Genomic DNA, 24302 nt, shown 5'->3' with positions numbered 1-24302 from the left:
TAAAACAGCAAATTCATGATTTTAATTCTAAAGGAATTGCTCCTCTATTGGATGCTTGGTCGATCTAATCACAGAAACATCCCGAAAACAATATTGAACACGTCAAAATTAAATTAGATCATGCAAAGTGCAATAAAACTACCAATTAAACTGATTTTGAAGAGCCTATAACAGGATGGAAATTAGTGGCATAATGTCACGGTTTTGTTTATTGTTTGCACAGCACCTGAATTATTGTCACTTATTTATGTAATGAGAAAAGGGCAGAAATAGCACTAGCATAATGATTATAGTGTCCTCCTGGCTGGTGTTGCAGCCTGGCGTCACTCGCCCTGCCACCCCTCCTGCAGTCTAACAGACCTGACACCTCCTCAGCCGTCATTGCTCCATTTTTCTCACCTTGCACTGCAGCTCATCCACCAGTGGTGTCCAGACTGCCTAATAGGGCTGAAATGTGCAGCAATTACATTAAGGAGATGGGCATTTTTATACCCAGACATTGGTAAGTCCCCATATGCATACAGAGTGTGTTTAAGTATGCACAAAGACAAGTACACTACAACGCATATGCATCCACTCCAGCCACGTTGACATTTGAGCAAGACTTCTTCTACATGCATTAGGTTGATTTTCATTGAATCTTCACGACCAGCTATCTTCTGCGGCCATCTTTAGATAATCACTGGCTGCTGTTTACTCATCAAGATAGGAAAATAATAATAATAATAATAATAAAATTATGTTCGATAAAATCCTTCAACTGCACATAAATTATGGAGAGTTCTACTCAGGTTGATTGTAATCACTCCGTAGCCGTTATTGACAAGTTGGTGCCGAGCGCTCCAAGTTTCTTTCAGGGTGGAAAATGAGCAGCTGATATCTAATTAGTGGGGATTATCCACACCTACGCCTCTCGATCATATCTCAGTCCATTGTCCGGCTGCGCTGAGTGAATGGTGGCTTTAAGAGATTCTGAGTGGCTTTGGATGATGCTTGACAAGCGATTAACGCTGAGTAGATCCTCCAAATCAGCAGGGGAAAAAACTGCGCAAAGATAATCGAAACTGGCGCGATGAGTGCGCTTTACATCTGGGATACATTAGGGATCACGAGCTCACCCCTGTGGAAGTGAGGAGTGTCCATTTAATGCAGCTTTACGTTCGGTTTTAAAATCCGAGCCAAATATGTGACAAAAAGGAGTGACCAAACTAAACTGCAATTTAATGGTTAAAACGTTAAAGCTCCCGATGTGTTTATACGCTTGTAAATTCCAGACTGTTTTCACACCGAGTTGTTTCCCAGGGAAACAACTATTATCCTATTATCAGGACGATGCCAATTTCGCCGATGTGTGAGGCAGTATTTACATGACTATATACCGTCACCCCTGAAAAGCTTTAAAGTTTTGTAGCTGCGCTGTGTCGCCCCCCCGGGACACTGGTGCCATTTCCCAAACGCTTCAACATCACAACAAAAGTCTCAGGCTGGCATTCATTGATGTATTACAGCGTTTAACAGTTCAGAAGTACTATTAATGAGGGGACATTAAATCCCACCTTGAAAACCTACATTAAAAAACCACTGCAATATTTATATAACGTGGTCTAAGGTGTGTGTGATTGTTGATGCAACCTCACTAGCTTCTCCAGCAACCTTATGTGTCCTCGTGTGCTGATGTTTACACATAAAAAAATCGATTTAAATTCAACAGATTGATTGTTTTCAGGATCAATGGGGGGGGGCTTTCATTCACCAGTCAGTTCTGGTCGTGTCGATTTAATTCTGATTCCCTTCGTGGGAAAAGTATATACGGATTCAAGCCTGGGAACGACAGGTGAATGAATGAGGGGCTGTTAAACTGTCTGCGTCACTTCTTTGAAGTGCACTTATGCACCGACGGCACCTATTTGTCTCTGAGACGCAGCAATCAATGTCCTCTTGACGCATTTTCACAGTGAACCGTTACCTGCAGCGCAAATCTGTCATTCGCTGGAGCCAGGACGTATAAATATCGTCAGGGTGGAGAGAGGCAGCAAAACAGTTGCTCTCTCATCTCAGAGATTATCCACATCTGGACTACTCCGCCTGGACTCAGGAGTTATGGAACTACAGAATCTCCTCGCCGTCATGGCTATGTCCACTTGCTGTTTGTTTCCAGTGGCATCTTCTTGGTATTTTGCTCATTTGCGAAACATTTTTCAATGCAAAGGTGCAATATGAGTGCGTTATCACTGCCATGGTCTCATTGCTTTCTTATTTCTCTTTTAATAGGACGGTAAACAATTTCCTCATGACTGGACCGAAGGTAAATCCAATTAGAGGGAAATTGTGCGTAAAACGTATTTCCTTGGAGTTGATATAAAATCTGTGACCATATTAAAATACCAATAATCTTTCCTGAGTTAATTTATACATTGTATATCACAGTTCTTTGTACTTTGTTCCAAGGCTTTTTTGACCTATGCCAGCAGCGTGCGAGTGGGCGCACAGAGAGGTATACAGGAGTGCAAACACCAGTTCGCATTGGAGAAGTGGAACTGTCCAGAGAGCACACTCCAGCTATCAACACACAGCGGCCTTCGACGTGGTAAGAACTGTAAGAACATCCACATACTTCAATGTCATATTTATGACCGCTAGATATGATGTGTAGTGATTTGCTGCAGTTAAACTTTGCCCAAAGCACCTTTTACGCGCATTTTTGTAACAGCCATTACGCAGTTATGGTGAGAAACAGGATCAACTTAACACAATTTTATTTTGCTTCTTTGTCGTAGCTACAAAGGAAACGTCTTTTGTCCATGCCATCAGCGCCGCGGGAGTTATGTACACTCTCACCAAAAACTGTACAATGGGGGACTTTGATAACTGCGGCTGCGATGACTCCAGAATTGGACAAACGGGTGCGCATTCACTGCGGTCATCTATTTTCACCATAGACCATGGTTTCTTTACATACAATGCAATGATTTGACCTTTATGATTACTAGGTGGCAGAGGATGGATATGGGGAGGCTGCAGTGACAATGTGGCGTTCGGAGAGAAGATTTCCAAACACTTTGTGGATGCGCTTGAGGGTGGGCACGACTCGCGCGCAGCAATCAACCTACATAACAACGAAGCGGGCAGACTGGTAGGTTATGATCTATCTATTAGAATATTAGTAGTTATTGTTTGTCATCCATCACTTTTCACAATGAAGGCACTGATTGCCTAAGTAAGTGAAGCAAAAAAAACCAAAAAAACATGTAACTACTTATTTGCGTATTTTTCGCATTTGCGTAAAGTTTGTCACATTCCCTCTTTTGGCAGGCAATCAAAGCTACTATGAGGAGAGCCTGTAAGTGTCACGGAGTTTCTGGGAGCTGCAGCATCCAGAGCTGCTGGATGCAGCTGGCCGAATTTCGAGAAGTGGGAAACTACCTAAAAATGAAGTATGATCAAGCAAACAAACTGGAGATGGACAAGAAACCAGCGAGAGCGGGGAACAGCGCCGTCAACAGAGGAGGCATCGCGCACACCTTCCGGAGTTTTGCCCGAACAGAACTCGTTTACCTGGAGGAGTCACCAAATTACTGTTTAAAGAACCAAAGCCTGGGGGTGCAGGGCACGGAGGGGCGAGAGTGTTTGAAAGGGAACAGGAACATGCCCCAGAGAGACAGGAAGAGCTGCCGCAGGTTGTGCTTCGAGTGCGGCCTCAGAGTGGCTGAGAAGCGCATTGATGTTGTCAGCACCTGCAACTGCAAATTTCACTGGTGCTGCACGGTTAAGTGCGAAAAATGCACACAAGTGGTGACTAAATATTTCTGTGTGCGAAGGGATAGTTTGAGAAAACAGAAAGCCAAGCGCAGGAACAATGCACACAGACAATGATTTGCTGCATAACTAAACACGGCATCAATTGCCACTGGCTTTATCATTATGAACTGAAATAACCATTGGTATGATTTGCATGAATGTGAGTTCATTTTTATTATTATTTTTGTCAGCATGTCTTCATCTTAATGCACTTTATTTTACTGATTGAATTAATTCCAACATATCTGTTGAGGCCAAAAGTGTTTCTTAACATTAGGAAATTTAGGAGATAACTGAATTGTGTTCTGTAATGTCTGAAATGTCTTTATTTTTGATATTTTAAAGTTATTTTGAGAATATTCACGAATAAATATTTTTGTATTATATATATAAAATACTTGAACCATCACTTCAATTTTTTTATTTGTATATCGGTGGCCTCGTGTTCTAGCAACTTTAACAATGAAAATATTGTGGCCTGATACTTTTCTTTGACGTGTGCATATGAGGCGTTTCCTCAACCACTCGCCCAATCACCATCCTCTGGCCTCGAGGACAAAGAACATGACTAACATCTCTTCCACGTTCAATTAAAGTGAGAAGTTGCTCCGTGCCAGGTCAAAAAATACTGAGATCTTCTTAGGACAGATGGAAATCATGTCATCTTTTATTTACCTCCTTACACTTTCGTGCACAATATACCCGGGACAAGCTTGGTAAGATTAAAATGATTAATTTGCCACTCGCGAGACGATGCAAAATAAATTAACCCAGCTGCTGTATTCCTCTTCTCAGGGTTGCGAGTAACTTCCTTATGACGGGACCAAAGGTGAATTTGAAAAAAAAATCACAATTTCATTATTTTTGATTACACCGACAAGTTGTTGAAAACAATGCAAATTGTGGATGCAAACATATCACTTCTTTTACAGGCCTACCTCACCTATACAAAAAGCGTGCAGGTTGGCACTCAGAGTGGCATCGAGGAGTGCAAATATCAGTTTGCTTGGGACAGATGGAACTGCCCCGACAGCGCAACTCAGCTGAAGGCCCTGAGGCGGGGTAAGTCGTGCTTCTGTGGCAGTAATTCAACTGTGCAACAAACATTTTTCATATGACCAAGTCAAGTTTTTACCCCCCCCCCCCCTATAAATTTCTATTTAAAATGCGTCATAACATTAAATTGCCTACACTTGTTCTTCCATATTTCCATCGTCACCAGATGATTATCCACAAATGTCCTGGTGCAGGCATAATCTGTTGTGTGTTAATTTCCCCCGTTTAGCCACCAAAGAGACGGCTTTCATCCGTGCCATCAGTGCAGCAGGAGTCATGTACACACTCACCAGGAACTGCACTCTGGGAGAGCTGGACAACTGTGGCTGCGACGTCTCAAAGAACGGGAAATTTGGTGAGGGTCACTGTGACAATAACAAGGGCTTTGTGCATCAAGAGTTTTTTTTTTTTAATAATTCAGTGTGTGTGATTTTTACTTTGTGTGCAGGTGGTCGTGGATGGTTGTGGGGAGGCTGCAGTGACAACGTAGACTTCGGGGAGAGAATTTCCAAGCAGTACGTGGACGCGCAGGAGACAGGCCAGGACTCCAAGGCTGCAGTCAACCTTCACAACAATGCAGCTGGACGGCTGGTGAGTGACTTCTTTTTTCTTTTTTTCCCCCCAAGCACACCTTAAGTCAGTGTCGTCATCTAAAGCCATGTTTGTGTTTTTTCTGACGACAGGCTGTGAAGGAAAAGATGAGGCGCATTTGCAGGTGCCACGGCATGTCGGAGAGCTGCACGGTCCAAACCTGCTGGTCGCAACTGTCCGACTTCAGAGACGTGGGAAACTACTTAAAGATCAAACACGGCCAGGCACAGAAACTGGAGGTCGGCAAGAAGCCGGTGAAGGCGGGGAACAGCGCGGACAACCGAGGCGCCATCCGGGACGCGTTCTCCAGCATCGCGCGGACGGAGCTCGTCTTCCTGGACGAGTCTCCAGACTACTGCCGGAGGAACAGCAGCCTGGGGCTGCAAGGCACCGAGGGCCGGGAGTGTCTGCAGCACGGAGAGGGCCGCACGCAGTGGGAGAGGCGCAGCTGCCGCCGGCTGTGTCACGAGTGTGGCCTGCGTGTGGAGGAGAGGCGCACGGAGATCGTGAGCAGCTGCAACTGCAAGTTCCAGTGGTGCTGCAAGGTGAACTGCGAGGACTGCTCCCGGGTCGTGGTCAAACACGTGTGCGCCGGGAGGGAGGGAGGGGGACGCGTCTGGCTCCGGGGAGAGACATCGGGGGCCTAAACGGCGTTAATGGCTTTAGATGCACCCGTCATCTGCTTCTTTGGACTTTTCCGTTCGTTTCCATGTCTTTGTGTTTAAATGTGTATTTATAAATATCTTGCCTTTTTTTTTTTTTTGCTTCTCCAATAAAATGTGCGTGAACTTCACTGTGCCAGGTTTGTTTTCATCCTAATGTAATTACCCCCATTTAACTTAATCACAGTGCCACTCGACTCAATGACAGCACACACATCAGAATAAGAATGTAGCCAATACACTTATTGTGGGGGATTACAAGGGGCAACATGGTGAAGCTCACACTTCACCAAGGTGATGATCCGCCGTGGATCCACTATCACTTTGATGTCAATGTGGATTGACTCCATTCAAAGAGCATAGACAAGCAAGCAGAGCTCTTTGCGCCTTCATAATTTAGAAGGTATTCGGCTTAATAACCCGGCCATGGATGGCTATTTCAGTTTGTGACACGGCCCAGGGGCAATGCAACGGTATGACAATACATCAAAGCGTGAGAGGAAACGCCTTGACAGACATGTATCCCGGCGCTTTTCTCAGCAAGTGGGTCACACTGGGGTTCAACCATTACACAGGTTATAAATAAGCGTGACTCGCATTCCGCCCTGGGAGCGAGTTACGTTCTAATCTTATAATTTGCAAGTAATTAGGTCTGAGAGGAGCCCCGACTCCACCCACTGGTATATGTCTGCCGTCTGAAGGAGCCATTCATTCACTTCCTTCTTCTCTACCCCCTGGATCTCCCAAAAATCCTGCACCCAGCTGGACGTGTCATAAATCTGCCACTGTCTCAGCTGAATGACCGATGGCATGGATATTACCTCCGTCAGGGGGTCCTGGCCTGGAGGGGACCACGTAGAGGGGGTAGGAGTCCAGCAGAGGAGGGAGGGCTGGTTCCAGGACTGTTTCACTATCTTTACATGCAAGACAGATAAGTGAGGAAGATACAACAGGAATATCATTGTACTATAGATCAACTAAGGTGTACAGCTAAATAATTGAAGACTAAAAAAAAAAGAAGCACATATTTAAATCGCGCTATTGCTGGAAATTCCAAGACTGTTCAAATAAATGAAAATGGAAAAGAATGGCATTATGAATGTCTTGCAAAGTTCACATGACTTCATCCTATAACCTTCCAGATGTTCCACTTTATTTTCCTGCACAAGATTAAAATTGACAAAATCCAACACATTTAAACAATTTCTAGCCTGATATTGTCTCTGTACACAGTGGGGTTTGCATGTTTCCACCCACAGTCCAAAAACATGCAAGGGAGGTAAACTGGCTTAGTTAATTGGAGCTAAATTGCCTGTGCATTTCTGTTTGTGACCAGTCCAGGGTACCCTCACTCATAGTTAGTTGGTATCAGCTCCAGCACAGCACAACCTTGATTTTTACAGAATAGCAGGACGTTCTTATAGGTAGCATGTAAAAAGTAATCCTGTAATTGCCAAAATAAATCCTTGAAATGAGTCTTATCTGCATTAGGTATGTGAACATATGCATAACCTACATGTTTAAAACACATTTGCACTTCTTTATGTGCACAGTATATGATTGCATACTGAGTAGTTTTATATTTTTAAGGTAAAAGCAGCAATCAGGTACACTGGTGGACAGACTAGTAAGACATGCCTTTGAATTATTATGAATGTAAAGCTGAAATGTATATGTATATTTATCATTGTGTTATTTACCAACCAGTGTTAATGAGAAAGAATTGTGGAACAATACGGAAGTTATAAAATATAGTTGAATAACTTTTATGACTCTACACATTTTATAGTGTCATAAAATAGTTTGTGTTAAAAGTTCATTTATATGACATTAGCCTCTGCTACAATTGATGGGGATGCTGCACAGATGATTGCATGGATTTATAATGAATGTAAAATGCAGCTTTGCTTTACGTCTTACATTAACACAATAATTCTGTAACTGATCTGCATCATCACTAAAATAAGCTGCACAACTCAGTCACACAGTTCTTGAATACAAGACTCTGATGGCTCAGTCTTGTTATAAGACGTAATTATTATTGGTACCAATTTGTTTACCCTCAACAAGCTAAAATGACCAACCACCAGTCAACCATTCCTCCCATTTGTCAGTTCACTTCTGGGGATGTCCTGTATTTCCCACGCTGTCCTGCTGTGAGTTAATAAAGGTTTTGCTCTACTGGAAGCCCTCAGTGATCCGCCCTTAATTCCTGGCCTCCACTGAGCACAAGCCTGGTTCCAGATTGGTCCCATATGATGTCGTTTCATCGTTGTGCTCTAAAAGAGAGCAAAACCTCCATCTCATTATAATTCACTGTTTTTTGATCAGTTTATTAAACAAGGGAACGTTTTACACAGAACAGTAACTTTCAAAGTATATGGAGACTGTAAAAAAAAACATCGAAAGACTGGAAGTTTTCCTGTGCATTGCGTCATGAATGACCCGCTGTGGCAGTCTGGTGTCTTTTATTGAATAGGAGGGCGGGTTAATCAGACCTGCTACGGACATACACGAGAGTTGAGATGTGACCTCCCACATAGACCCCCTGGGGAAACTCATGTATTCATCCAGACGGGCTTGGGGGTGCTGAGCATGATTGATCACCCTTTTCTCCAGATGCCCTCCTCTGACGCCTGGGTGTGAGATGCCAGAGTAGTCTGACTGTAGACCAACTGGAAGACAAACCTGACCCAACATACAACGCCATGTTATTGTTTACTTTTTTTTTTTTTAAAGCATAGGTAAACATACAATAAACGGCAGCAGTAATACACCAGTAAAATTATATCTGATACCATTTATGGGGGAAAAAAGCTTGCCTTAAGAGGTCATTGACTCAAGACTGTTGAGTTAAGCTTTCATTGTTCTTGGCAAATATATCATATAAGTGACAGCATGAGTTTGATGAAGACTCAATCCAAAGCAAAATGAGGCTGGGATTCCCCAAGTCTCAAGTCCTGTTGACTACAAGAAATGGGTGAGTGGTATTAAAGTAAGACATTTCTTTCTTTTGTTTATGTAGTGTAATATTCAGTCTATTTGTATTAGTAGCATATACGTGAGGCATGCACTTATCCATTAAGACTTTGTTTATTTTCTATTTATTACGACTATTCAATGAAGGATGCAATTTCTGATGACACCTCACCTTGAAGAAAGCATGAAGACATCACTTTCATATCACTCCAAACAAAATAATCTGCCTATTCAAAGTTTGCTGTATTTGATATTTAGTCACCTTGAGCCGATTGATAGATTTTCTTATGGTATAGTTTCATACCATAATGTAGAATATGATGGATTATGACTTGTGTATTTCTTAATGATTTTCTGTAAGCACAATGTTTTTTGTAGACATAAGCTCATCATTGTAATGCACCATTGGTTGTACTAAACTGTACATCTAATGAAAGAAAATCATATTTTGAAGCTCATTTCTTTGTTGTAAAAATGCTTAGTGACAAAATCGTATATACTATTGAAAAGTACATGTGTTATCTTTATAAATTCTATAAGGAGCACGCACCAATGGGAGGAGCAGCACAGCTGATTATGTTCATTAATAAAATGCCAAATTATCTCTGTGAATGACAAAGTGCATATTTAAAGTTGTTTCTTGTTTGGTGGACTTAACAATAAATATATTTAATAAACAGCAGTTTCAGTAGGATATGGAAGAAACATATGTTGCTACAGCAGCCTGTCACTACTTCCTCATGATGGCCATCTTTAACCACGCACAGCTGGAATCGTTTTCATTCTCAATATCACGACCGAGCTGATCCGCAAATCATTTAAGGGGCTGAGTCCATCTTGGAGGACAATTTGTTCCCTGACTGTGGTGATGCCACTGTTTACAGAATTCCATCCTGATTACGGTCTTCAGAGAAGTCAATCAAGACACTTTATGATCAGTATCTAGAGTTTGCAGCAGTTATGCCACACATAACACAAAAGCATGTGACCATTCGATGCGGCCTAATTCAAAAAGGGAAATTATCAGGTATTTCGATGCCACATGATTAGTAACCAAGTATTATGGTTACAACTATGAAATGATTTACCAAAAGAAAAGACTCCTTTTTGTGCATGGTTACAAATCACAGCAGCAAATCTGACATCAAGCTACAGGCTGAGCAGAGTTCTGACTGGAATTACACCTTCATTAAATAATCATCAAGCTCCACTGTGAAATCAACCAGAGAGTAGAAGAAAACTCATTTAAGTAAGGAAACATTTAATTAAAGTGAGTAACACAACCCTTCTTTTACTGTGCAGATTTGCTCAACAAGGTCAAGAAAACATCCCTTTGTCCTTCTTGCACACCACCACTGTTTCTTTCTGAAATGTAATCAAACCAGATTGTTTGGATCTTCTCAAAATGACATACTTTTTAACTATTTGTACAAGAGGGTCTGGCCTGGGACGGAATGTGTCAGTAAATGTCAAAAAGCACACAATTTTAGAATGAATATATGCAACTTTTGACCGTAAGATGGACGATCTAACTGTTCAGGTAAATATTTTTATGGTGTCGAGCAGAAAATCCAAGTTGGAAACGAGAAAAAACAATAAGCCATCAAAATAAAACAAGATGACTTATATCAGACAGAATATCCCACATTTGGTAGGCACTTTGTATTAAGTAATGTTTCAATGCGTTATAGCAACTTAGGACAAAAAATATTTTATTGAGTTGATTATGCCATATATTTTTTTTTCCACAATACAGCTCTTGTCCACCAGAAGGCAGTGTTACAATGCATCTGTTAGAAAGCCACCCACAAGACTCCCTAAACAGACGTGTTTAAACAGGCATTCGGAACCACATGTGAACCAAGGTCTTGGCAGGGAATACTGCTCTTATTTCTATGGTATGACTTATTCCCCTCTCAGGGCAATTAAACATATTTACCTTCTTCCAGTGCCCACAGAGCCCCTTTAAATCAAACAGCAGGCCACACAAGAGCAAAACCTTCAGTTTGATTCCACACTGGGAGCACTTTTAGACAACAGACAGCAGATGGCGGTGTTGTACCAAGAACACAACAGGGATCCCGACATGAGAACTCGAGGAACTGCTTTTTACCACAGATGCTGATTAACTGGAGTGATCTTATGCAACTTGAAACAACACGTCTCCCAAAATAAACACAAGTCAAGTTATTTACTACCATTCCTCTAACAGGGTGCATCCAGGAATTGAATTCCCGCTGGTATGGAGAAAAGCTGATCAGACACCAGGCTCTGAAGATGCTCTGAAGGAGGCCAGATGCTGCATCTCGCATCCTCACAAACCTCATCCTTCTCCAACGGGAGTAGACACAAACAAACAAACAAACACACAAAAGGAAAGGCAACTTAAGCTTCACAGGGTTACAAATGTACGAAAGAAATCAGTGTGCTCCCTTGGAGTAAACTAAAAACTTCACATCTTGCAGCACGCCCCGGGTAATGTTTGCTGCTGACTTGTGCTGCGTCATTAGGTCTCCGACATCTTTTTTGTGTGTGTGTGCTGTTGTGCTATAGAGCTTCCCCGGGGTGACGGAGACGATTACCCATCTCTCTCTCACACAGCCAGTTGCTGCCACAGACCAGACTTCTGAGGCACATCCTGTGCCCCCCGTGGGACTCTGACCAGATCAGAGCACCGGGCTTGATGTCAGCGTTTGGGTCTTTTTTACTTTCTTTTATATGCTAATCTGTGTGCTTATGTGGTGTGTTCAGAATATTTTGAAGAAACCTAAAAACAAATGCCGCAATTTTCACTCCCTCAAAAGGTCATTGTTATGCAACCCGTATTTTGGCTACCTTCACTTGTATTTTTAGTCGCCTGCCAGTTTGTGTATTTTCCTAAGCTGTGTCTTCCAGGCTCACTGCATTACCTCCATTCTTCGTACGCTCCGTTTCAGGTCAAACTGCGGGATGCTGCTCCTTCAACGCGTCCTGGATTTTGAGAAGCTCCAGCTTGTCGGGGTGGCCAACACAAGCAATCAGATCACATAGTTTCAGATGGGTTTGCACTGCAGACAGAAAACAAATATCTTGTTTCACAACAGCCTCCAGTAAACATCAACTATTATTTCACTTCAGACTAAAAAAAAAAAAAGTACTCTTATCTTCTTCTCCATTTCCTTTTGTTAAGCTCAAGTAGTTCTTGTGTTTTACTATGAAGGTAAAAGGTACATTTCTCCAAGAGCCACAAAGACATCAATATGCACATTAATTGTCAAAGGAATATCCAAAACAAACAACTCGCAGCTGAAACCCTTGACAATTAAGGAAGAAGGGTAAAAGCAACATTTTAACACTAAATCTTTAACAAAATGATGCCTTTACCTTGTGCTTTACCATTATACTAGAAGGGACACTTGATTTTTCAAAGTACAAATCAGTTTCCTGTTCATAGGCATTTCTTTGCATGCTACAGACAAGAGATCAGGTGTCACAGTTCTTAACACACCTCAAACTACCAGGTGTTGCAGCGTTCAAATGAAGAGATAGTCAAAACCAAGACAAGTAGAGAGATTATTCTGACAAACTATACCCACAACTGTCCCTCATGGCAAAAACAAAAACGAAAGGTTGCGACATCAAGCCTGTCAGTCGACTTGAAGGACAACTGTGTGTGTGAAATCCTTCAGTTACTCCTATCTGCCCATCAGCAGAGCCGCAATCTGACAGACATCGTGTGGCCTCATGTAACTCTGGACTGGTGACATCCACAAGCAAGGCTAAGCCGGCGTATAATCACCCGCTTTCACTTATCACATTTCATTTCAAGGATCTCAATTTCGTCATGCCCTTTGCATATTTCCAAATTGATCAACATACATTTTTTTTTGCTATTGTAATTGATGGTTTTTGACACTTGTGAGGGTGCAAAGTGAGTGGATGGAGATAAACAGTCACCCATACGTGCAAGCTGATCCATGCAGTTAGACCAGGAGTCCAGCCCTCTCAGGATGTTATCCAGATCAGTGCAAACTGCAGCGGCTTGTTCTGCTCCCTTGTCAGAGTTTTCCATCTGAGAAATTATTCCAGTGAATCAAAAACGGTTAATGTCAACTTTTTTTCTCTCTCTTTGTGGAAAGCATTACACAATTTGAAGTTGACAGTGTTGTTATTATCCAATGGAAAATGGCATCAGTATAATAGGTTTATATAAAAAACAAACAAACAAACAAAACAACCTCATTTTCAATTAGTTTATTTAATGCATCTCAAACAAATCATAACACTTGACGGTCAAACAGTAATAAACACAACAGGGAACAGAGCTGCCGCAATATAGACGAGAACACAAAACAATTACAATCCAATTGAACAGCAGCTAATCTCAGTGCAACACTGGAGGCTTGAAATCATCATTTTTCTGCGACGGCTGGCGCAGCAGGCCCGGGATTGTCTTCCACGCCGGGCTCCGGGTGCGAGTCTCCGCAGACTGCGGCTTTGCATCTCTCGTACGCAGCCTGCAGCGCCTCCATGGCGGCTCCCAGCTCGGGACTGGCCCGCAGGGCCACCATGTCGTAAGCCATCCAGGTCAGCTGCACTGTGGAGGGCCACCGCAGGCCATCAGCACGGATAAACACAGTCCTCAGACGTATCCGCCGCGCTGTGAAACACGCACCTGCCATGTCCTCGACGCTCTCAGTCACGCGCTCCAGATCCCGGTGGAGCTCCGAGGTGTCGACGTCGGGGCTCCGCGGGAGCTCAGCGGGGGACAAGTCGGGCATCGCCACGATATTATAAACCACCTGTTCACCTGACACAGAGGAGTTTCAGCCGATAAACTAATCCTAATTTATCAGACGCTTCAGTTTTTACCTGTATGATGTATTAAATCTATTCGTTTGACGAGCCTCGCGATGGTTTGTGACGAGAAACATGTTAGCATGCTAGGTTCTTCCAGAATGGTATATTTTCTCAATTTAACACTCAGAGAGCGAACACGGCGTCCGGAGTGAAGTGGTTTGAATTCAAGACGGAAGTATAGTTTACCGTGAGATATTTAAATATACAAAATATGAGAAAATTTTGAAATAAACTCACCGTGAGGAAATGTACTTGATTTGACAGTAGAATCTCGCGATATAATGACTGACAACCAGGCACGCGCTGCGCACCGTGCTGAATGACGTCACTGTGAGTGATTTTGTTGCATTTATAACTAATATTTCGCGAAAATAATTGTGTTGATGTAAAATTCACCGTAAAAAATATTTTCCAATATCAATACTAGAATGAAAAAATGAAACAAATTATATATATATATATACATACATACACACACGCACGCACGCACACACACTGTACAAGAGAAGAAGTTTATGAGAACCAATGGTGTCTGAAACTGAACTGAACCAAACTATTGATTTATAACAGCATAACAGCAGAAGATTTAAAGACCTGTATTGCAGATTATGAGGCAACTTTCTTTGAAGTTTGAAGCATCAAACTCTTGTGATTTTAATGATCCCCATTTAAAGAAGGAGCAAAAACAATATTCCTATGTTTTTGTCTTATCTGTCTTGGGCTTCTACTTTAATGAAAAGTGTGTGAGGCTTTGTCATCTCTTCCATATATGAGAGAAAAAAGGCTACTGTGACTACCCTCCAGAAACAGAGAGAATTTGAATACCATTTGAATACAGCATAATCACTGTGAAGTTTTGGGAGTTTTTGTTCAAACCATTTATCTTAATAATCCCTATGCCAAAATACATTTTGTTTCTAGTTTGGTTATTATTAAAATTACCCATGCAATGTTTCCAATTCAATTATTTGCTTTATTTATGAATGGAACTTCTACATGTGCTGAGCTTGTCTTTTTGTAGCTTGTATAGCTTGTGTGTGTATATATATGTATATATATACACACACACACACACACACACACACACACACACACACACACACACACACACACACACACACACACACACACACACACACACACACACACACACACACACACACACACACATATATTCTTTTTCAATCGAACAAACACATCATACAACACAACACCAGAATATCATTACAATCATCAAAATATATCACTTATGGCTGAAATCAATTAATGCTGGATGGACACTTGGAATGGAAAATTCTTTAATTGAGAGTGAACAAAACCCCTGAGGGGAATGAACTAGCTGACAGCAGGAAAAAAAACCGGAGAGAAAGCAGGATGAGATACTCACCTGAGAAAACAACCAATCAAATTACAGGTGGGCGTATCCAGGGAAAAAGATAAAGCAGGCATGACAGGTGACCTCTTGACATAAATGAAGGGCAAACAGACAACAGAATAGTGTAGCGGAGTGGCATATCTCTTGGAAGCTTACAAACAAGCCTGTGGATGAGCTGAAGATTCACAAACAGACAATCGACTGGACGAGAGGAAAAACATTTCAGGCACTGAGAAGATTCAAGAAAAAGAATCTTTACTGAGAGAAGAACAACCAGGGGGAAAGGTTGAGAAGAGAACAAGAGTTGAGGTGAGAAGAAACCTGACAATGTCTTCATTTGAGGCCCAGGGCCAGTCTCCTCCTCGGTGTGGCCCGCAGTTCCCGAGCCTCGGCCAGGAGCCTCCTGAGCTCAGCATGTACGGTGACTGTTACTACCCTCCTCCCTCGCTGCCGAGTCCTCAGCGCAACACGCCAACCTCCTACGACCTGAGCGACTACACCACCCCTTCAACGAATCCTTACCTGTGGTTCAACAGCTCCGGGATCAACACATCACCCTATCTGACAACTACCGGTCCACCCGGTAATCCCGGCCCTCCCTTTGTCCCTCAGCACTATGGCATGCAAAGGCCTTACCTTGGGCCAGCCGGAGCCGGGGGTCCAGGAGGTGAACTGAACTGGTTCTCTCTCCCCTCACAAGAAGACTTGATGAAGTTGGTGAGGCCTCCTTACTCCTACTCTGCTCTCATTGCCATGGCAATCCATGGGGCACCCGACAGGAGACTGACCCTGAGTCAGATTTACCAATACGTCGCTGATAACTTCCCCTTCTACAACAAGAGTAAAGCGGGCTGGCAGAACTCCATCAGGCACAACCTGTCACTCAATGACTGCTTCAAAAAAGTTCCAAGAGATGAAGATGATCCAGGTAATATTTTTAAATCATTCTTTACTGATTTTGTTTTTCTCAAACAACCAAGTGCTTCTATTAATTTTAGACTAAAAAAAAACAATTCTTCTGTCTGATGTTATAGGTAAGGGCAACTACTGGACCCTTGATCCAAACTGTGAGAAAATGTTCGACAATGGAAACTTTCGCCGCAAGAGGAAAAGGAAGTCTGATTCCCTCTCCGGCAGTGATGCCAGCGCTGGGACTCCAGAGTCAGGTGACAGTGAGAGGGGTAGCCCCAAACACTCTGGAAACCCTGCCCTGAACATCTCCCCCACAGCGGACAGGGTCCCCTCTCCTTCCTTGTCGGGACCCACACCGTGCCTGAGCAGCTTCTTGTCTGAGATGTCTGGAGTCTCTGCCGGAGGGACAAGTGAGGTGGGAGGTGATGGGTTAAACAGGCCACTGCAGATCAATCTTTCCTTAGATGGGCCTCATCGACCCACACAACCAGGAGGCTTTAGCAGCTACTCCCCCAACTCAAGTGGCCCAGAGTGGGTACCCCAAGTTCCAGCTCCCCCCGTGCTCTCGTCTTCACCTACCAACTCTTCCCTCGGTTACACCAGCCCCATCCTCAGTCAATATAACAGTTCCACTGGGCACTTCTACCCCACACTGAGCTCAACAGGAATCATCTACCATCGGGAGGGCACAGAGGTTTAATAATAAGAAAGACATTATTGGTGGAGAAGTCGTATTTAGAAAGGCTTTTCACGGGAAATTTCATCTGTCTGCTTACTTTACTTTATGAGAGGCTCTATTGTGTGAAGCCAGTACAAAGTATGTTTGGGGCTGACAAAGACAGTTGAGATCACGACAGCGTGTGACAGCGAGCAGAAAGGCTTTGATTCCCACAGAAACAGCTGAATCAGCTGCAGCCACTGCCACTACCTGAAACCACAGTCACTGTCACTATCAGATCCTCAGTCAGCTATTATTCTAACTAACACTAAGCTCTATCAGATCTGAGTCATTATTAACTGATCCGAGATCTGATCTGCTGACATCAGGCCATTCCACTCTGCTATCAGTGATGCTCTGATGGTATCACCCACACATCGCTCAGGCAGCACATTTAAGAGTGCTTGAATTACATCTTTGTCTACATACTGTGTGTGAAAGAATAAACAAGAAAAATTTACAAGACTTCTTTTTTTCTTCTTTTTGGGAGTGTTATAACTAGAAAACTCAACTTAATGTTATGTGTGACACACAAGTGTAAATATTTGTATGTGCTGAGTAATGTTATACATGATTGTTGGTTTGCTGGTACAAGTTTAATATAGAAAATGATTTCATAATGAATGGTATAAGCTGTATGCATTGTGTTTTTGATATGAATAAACGGTTTTAGAGTTACTGGTGCATTTTCTGTTTTTTAAATATATCTATGGAGACAAATGAATAATGGCACCCTCACCTCTGATCACTTGCAAACACAAGAGAAGAAAAAATAAATAAAAGCATGAGAATGACAAAGTGAGATGAGACAATAAGTACCAACTGACAGAAAACTGTCCTGTCAGAAAAAGCGATGACCAGTAGTGTGGAACCTGCATGTCTGTGAAACCTGATCTTTGTGTGATGGATAGGTAACTGATTCTCCTCAACGTTGAAATTCCACATTCCCATGCTGTTCTTCTTCCCTACACTAAACACTTAAATCCCTTTACACAGGGATAGTGCTGACTGGATGCATGCAGCTTTATTGGGGGGAGGGGTTGGGGTGGTGGGGCGCAACTGTAAAGATGCTGATGAGTGAAGTCGCAGCTAAATTAAACACAGTCACTCAGTCGCGGTTGAACCAATAAATCATTGCTGCTGGATTAGTTCAGCATTACGTATTTAATCTTATTCAAAACAGCTCAACAAACGACAAGAAGGGAGAAAAAAAAAGTACAGATTTAGTCAAATCAATAACTTTCTTGGCATGGATAAAGAAACTGCATTATTCTGCAAATAGCCATGCTTGTCTCATCATACTGTCTGTCATAAAGTGCTGGAAAAAAAGAAAAAGTGGGTACATCGGTTTATACATACAGGGAAAAAATAACATAAATAAAGGGAATGTAAAGCGTTTCGTGACATGCAATATATGTAGATTATAAAAGTTTTGCAATCGTAATGAAATAAGGTGACATATAGAAAGTCAGACGCATTTAAATATTTGGTAGCATATGTTAATATCATTATCTTCAAACGTCACTTTCTACTGCATCTGTACCTGCCATATAAACATCTGGTATTGTTTGACAATGATTGAAGTAATTCATTTTTGTGTTGATTTTCTCATCTCAGTGGTTGGTCTCCGCACAGGTTATCTAAATAAATACAAACCCTTTCATCAATGTCACCCTGAGGCTTTTATTTACCGTGAAACACAGGCAGCATGACAGAAATTTACACTAAACACAAAGACAAAAAAAGTTAGAGAGGTGAAGGACATGCGCGTCAAATCCAGATCAAGAGGAATTTAGCATCCTGGCACAAATAACAAAGTGCATTTGTCATAAGAGGTCAACCAGTCAAAAGTATTTGCATAACGGATTTTAAAACAAAGTAAGAAGACTCCACTTGGATGGATTATAAAGTCCTCCTTTATTAGTTCGACTTACTGGCCTGCCTGATTTAACTGTGTGGAATGTCCTGCCTCACAGTCAGCCATAAACTGCTGAAGTCATTCAGAGAATCACTGTCAAATTCACATATGCAAATAGCATAACTTTCCTCTTTCCTGCAGATACTCTCCCCTCGCTGAATGAGAAGATTTTGACAAAGACAGATATAAATTTGAAGCAAATATCAGACAAGATGATGGTCCTAACCCGTCACCCCTCATTGTTTAGGCACTCCAAACACAGCCGACGAGTTTGTCTGTTTTTTTTCCCCCCAACTTCATGTCATGTTCAGACTAGCAGATGGAAGATGTGGCATCAAGAATAGGGGAGGTCTTGTACGTGGTCTTTCCAGCATGAGCTCTCTTTCAGTGTATCTGCCAACAGAAACATTATAGGGCTTTTGTCTTGCAGACATCGTTCACAGCAGCAGACAACACCGTCTGCTGTTTTACTCAGACAGTTTCAAACTGATGCAAATTTGTAACTGTTAATCACACCGTGGATGAGGATGACAAGTCGCGGAGGGGAGAATGTGGAGCTCCAGATGGAGCTCCCCAGGTAAGAAACGGTAAAAACTTGAGGGATTTACCTTCCAGATTCCCTGAAACCAAACTCAATTTGCTTTTATTGAAACTCAAAACACAATATCTCCCAGCATCTTGGGACTCCCCTTGTCTTTTGAATATTTTCTTTTTGTGGGCAGTTAACACTCTTTACAAATACAGTTGTCTAACTTGACAAAACATAGTTATCCTTTTTCCTTCTTCTTTTCTTTTGGCTCCTGGCATTTGTTCTCTTCTACTTTCATTTATTCTCTAGATGAAAGCAACACAGAGCAGCACTTCCACGTAAGCTTCTTTCACTTTGAGTCTCTACCCTTACCTGCAGAAAATGACTGTGCTTATAGCACAAAATTAAGCTGTCATGGATTAGCACTGACAACTAATCTACATGTATTATAGGACTATATGGCTTTTCTTGGATTCAGGGATATCCAGCACAACATCCATCAATCACATGCTACCCTGGCTATGGACCTTCCTTGCCTCAGGCAGTAGAATTATTGCTCAATAGAGTAATACAATTAAAATCTATAAATCCTCGTCTCCACCTGCTGCGTGAAGTCCTCCACACACCTGTCGAACTAACGGAACGCACAACTGTGTGTGTGTGAGTGTGTGTGTGTGTGTGTGTGTGTGTGTGTGTGTGTGTGTGTGTGTGTGTGTGTGTGTGTGTGTGTGTGTGTGTGTGTGTGTGTGTGTGTGTGTGTGTGTGTGTGTGTGTGTGTGTGTGTGTGTGTGTGTGTGTGTGTGTGTGTGTGTGCGCGCGTGCATGTGCAATGCAGGCCTTACAAGTGTGCGCAGTGTTTATAATATAAACTCAGACAGAGAGCGATTATACGAGAGCTGTTATGCATGACAGATTTGTGTGTGTAAGAACTGTCCTGATTATAGATTATAGCTGCCTCCCTATGCGCTGGCTTGAGCTTGGCAGCAAGTGGATGTGGAAAAGTTTATTCCATCAAATTGATGGGATGCACCGCTTCACTTTTGGCGACTCCTATCTGAGGAGAAAGACAACCAACTGTCCTGGTACCAATTCAACCCAAAACACACACACACACACACACACACACACGCACGCCTTCTGTATTTACTAAAACAGTCTTGTCCTATCAAGGCTGTTTAGTAAACGGTAGAGGAGAACGTCAAGCCTGGAGACATGTCGTCATGCCCACTGCCACAGTGCTGCATTACCCCCTTGCTGTTATGTGTAAACATCCACGCACACTCCGGACACACGCATACAGGTGATGAAAAGAATTTAATGGCTTTCCAGTAGCGTGGAAGTCACGATACAACCTTTCTGTGTTTTTTTTTGTCCTGTTTAGAGGTCAGTGGAAAATGCCAGAGTGTACAGTTGGTTGGATCAGAAGTGCTGCAAACAGGAGTTAAACACAATATTATTAAAAAAAAAATCTCTTGAACACTGAATATTTCTTTCCCCTTTCTCTAATTTTGAAAATTAATGAAATACTCCACAAAACATTAAAAGATGCATAATTCTTCAGAAAGCCTGAATACTCAGGCAATTACAAACGTCCAAAAGTCTTTGTCCATTGAAAAAGTTCACCCTTTCCCAAATTCAGTAGCTTTTTCCATGGAAAACAGGACAAAACTGCAGCGGCTCCTTTGCTGCGAAGCAGAGAATCCCAGTAGATCATAGTCCTGACAATAAGGCAATGAGTGATCTTCCCTTCCTAAACATGGTTTATATACACGATTTGGGGAAAAGTGAAGTTTGAAGACAAACACAGAGCGCAGTGAGAGCGTGTGTATATATGAATCATTGCTATTTCACCCTAAAATATTTTCCATGTCAACATGCAGTACACATGGCGATGTGAGCAGGGCTTTGCAGCGAGGGAGGGAGAAGAAGAAGGAGGAAGGGCGGACAAATGTGCATATAGCTCACATCCGCCGAGTAATGAAGGTGCTTATTACTGGAAGTTGCCTTAAGTTGCAACATCCTGACAGACAGTTGTGATGGATTACAATAAATATATGGACAGATGACCTCCAGATTTATGCTATGGGACCCCAGGCAGGTTCATTACCTTCCACCCAATTTATAAAATGTGTTCAACATCTGATGCAAAACAGTAGTACGTAAGATTTCTCACCATAAAGCCCCCCAAAAGATTAACAACTTGATTTGCTAAAATATTGAAGCCAAACAGTGATGGACATGAACACTCTCACATACAAAAGAAAGTGTTCAAACTGAAAGCAATGTATAGTTTCCTGCTTTAGATTCTAGAAAGTCTGTTTTTTTATGTTTTGCAGACATTGCACATCCAGTTTTAGCAACATCAGGAGAGGCAATGCCTCAGGCCTCTTCTTGTGCGGTCCTATTACAAAGGTTAGGAACCACCTCAGAGGATCATAAAGAAGATCAGGAAGAAAGCTTAGAAATGTATACAGCAAAAACAAACCGAACAGAGTCCTCTCTCGAACAGATTACTTGATACTTCAGTTATTGCCTGCAGTGTGGCTCTCCCTCCATACCTGGTTATCCTGATCAAGAAGAGGAGGGCAGTCAATAAATCAACCACCGGCGTTATTGTTCTCACAAGGCTTTAACTCATTATATTTCTCCTGGAGCAAGAAAATAATTACTTTCTGGGTACCAAGCTTTGCTGATTGCGTTCTGGTTTTTGAGATGCCAGCTGAACGGCGGACTTTATGAGACTGCGGCTCGGTATTTAGGGTGAGGAGTGTATCTCGCAAGCGGTGTGCTTTAACGCAGTTCAAGTGGCCAAGAGGGACTCCCATTTATTTCCATTAGCCACTCCTGAAACAGAACCAGACAGCATGAGCAAGATCCAAACCGTGTCAATTTAGATGATGAATTGCTCAAAAGAAGTCCAATTCTGAACATATACAGAGGGGAAACCAACACGAATGGCTCAATTTCCAGTCTGAAAAGGTGCCAATTAATCTTTAGACACATACTCTGCTATAATGCCAATGCCTCAGGCACAGACAGCAGAAGAGAGTATATGTTTACAATGATTAATATGGTCGTTAATTAATCAAATAAGGCTGTTTTTCTTTAAAAAAAAAAAAACTACTACTGCAATGCTGTAATCTAAACTTTACAGTTTTTAATATTCAGTGGGAGAGTCTCATCTCTCTTTTTTTTTAATAAATAGGATTCACATAAAAATGAGGAGGCAAGTCCTCTGCTTTTTCTTTCCTATCTATATTCAGAAGAAGTACATTCACAAAAAAAAACCAAGCCAGAGAAATACAAACACATTTGCTTTCAAGTTGATTAATATTTATTCACAACTGTGAAGAAGCATTTCTAGATTTATTAAAATTCCATGCTATTAAAAAGTTCTCTTCTTCACTAAAGTTTTCCAATGTGGTGACATGAGCGGCCAAAGGAGAGCTGGTGACCAGCTGCGTGGAGGATTATTCAGATCTGCTGCAGTTCAGTTTGCCAAAGTTTGGAGTCGAGTTTGCAAATAGGTGTCAGAGACACTTCCAGCACAAAGTGCATCGTTTATAATCATAAAGCTATCTGTGTGAAGTCAGTGCCTGAAGGTTACCTGTGATGGATTGCGTGTCACATCTCCTCAGTGAAAAGCAGGAAGCATTGCGAGGAAACAGTTGGTCCTCCATGCTGAGCAGCATCAGACTAGCCGATCTTACAAAAAAACCCTCATAATCTGTATGTTATGACACACTGTGCTGACTTCACAGACAAAAACAAGGGTCCTGACTGCACTGGTCTGGTTAGATGGGTACGGTTTGGGTTTTTCCAAAGAATACCTAAAGTGCTAGGAAAAGAGACAAGATGTTTTGACATGCTGTTTAACGTCTGGCACCAGTTTCAATCACCTGACAAAAATAGCTGTACTCTATAGCATTTGGATATGTTTTATCTTAATACAATGCTGGGTGATTATTTTAATAATTTCAGGCACCAAGTTAAAGCCAAACAGGTCTCTCATAACAATTGTGAATAACAATGTATCAAGTGACATTTCTGATTCATTTCTCAACATCTGATGTGAATATCCTTGTTTTAGTGAACAAAAACATCCCTCTTGATCCATTAAACCAAGTAAAATCACTTTGCTTCACTCCAATCAGTAATTCAAATTCAATCTATGCCATACACATGCACCAAGCTATTGTGTGTGTGTATATGTGTGTGCGTTTATTAGTTGGTTTTTTTTTTATTAATTCAATCCCAAGGATTTTGCAATAACACAGGTAGTCCTACTTTGTTCCATGTGTGCCGTAACCTGACCAGGTGTAGTGACTGCTATTGAAGATAGAAAGACACCATCTAGTGGCCACTGACAATTCACCCCTCTGCCACTAAATTGAATGTGAGACTGAATATGCCACAACTTTACTGAGTGTTGAATTTCGGTAATTTAAAATACCACAATTACAAACTGCTGACATTTCATGACTGGTTTTTATCTGGTAAAATAAGCTGCAACCTCTCATTTTGAAAGCTACAGGGAGTCATTACACATGAGCTGGATGTTACTCCTTCTGATCCAATGCATTCATGGTCAGTTGATCCCAAGTGTGTCAACCCCTGTCATTATATAGCTCAATATATTGGTAGTAATGAAGTCTGGCAGCAAAACGGCACTTTAGTGTGGATCTTAATGAAGGTGTAAAAAGGCAATGCTTTGTTTAACAAAAAAACCCTTCTGCTTTCTACACCTCTTTTGCTGAACAGTGCAGGTTAAAATGGAAATCAATGGCAATTTAATTAGCTGCTTTGTCCTTGCGAAAGAAGGTTTTCATACGTGTCTAATCTGGAGTGATAATCAATGCAATGGAGAAATACTTAATGGCCTATAAATGAGTCACAAGCCAGAAGAGCAAACAAATGCAAAGTTT

General features: G+C 41.9%; 3 protein-coding genes across 3 annotated transcripts; all 3 read left to right on the top strand.

The window, feature by feature from the left end:
• Window positions 1–1072: 1072 nt before the first annotated feature.
• LOC308134129 (protein Wnt-8a-like) lies at window positions 1073–3873 on the top strand (the record flags this gene model as incomplete). The annotated part of the gene is made up of 6 exons (XM_080501759.1): window positions 1073–1128; window positions 2272–2305; window positions 2449–2587; window positions 2778–2903; window positions 2991–3133; window positions 3313–3873. 6 exons carry the CDS (start codon window positions 1073–1075, stop codon window positions 3871–3873), a joined length of 1059 nt encoding a protein of 352 aa, XP_080357885.1.
• Window positions 3874–4446: 573 nt separating this feature from the next.
• Window positions 4447–6102, top strand: LOC308134127 (protein Wnt-8-like; the record flags this gene model as incomplete). The annotated part of the gene is given in 7 exon segments (XM_080501757.1): window positions 4447–4514; window positions 4594–4627; window positions 4731–4860; window positions 5084–5209; window positions 5303–5445; window positions 5538–6050; window positions 6052–6102. Coding segments are annotated over 7 exon segments (1065 nt in total).
• Window positions 6103–15497: 9395 nt separating this feature from the next.
• Window positions 15498–17429, top strand: foxi3b (forkhead box I3b). The gene is made up of 2 exons (XM_080502824.1): window positions 15498–16228; window positions 16335–17429. The coding sequence occupies exons 1-2, from the start codon at window positions 15628–15630 to the stop codon at window positions 16910–16912; spliced, it is 1179 nt and encodes a 392-aa protein (XP_080358950.1). The 5' UTR covers window positions 15498–15627; the 3' UTR covers window positions 16913–17429.
• Window positions 17430–24302: the final 6873 nt, after the last annotated feature.

This window comes from Blennius ocellaris (assembly GCF_963422515.1).
Source record: "Blennius ocellaris genome assembly, chromosome: 9".
NCBI classification, from domain to species: Eukaryota; Metazoa; Chordata; class Actinopteri; order Blenniiformes; family Blenniidae; genus Blennius; species Blennius ocellaris.
This window is presented reverse-complemented; position numbering and strand designations above follow the sequence as displayed.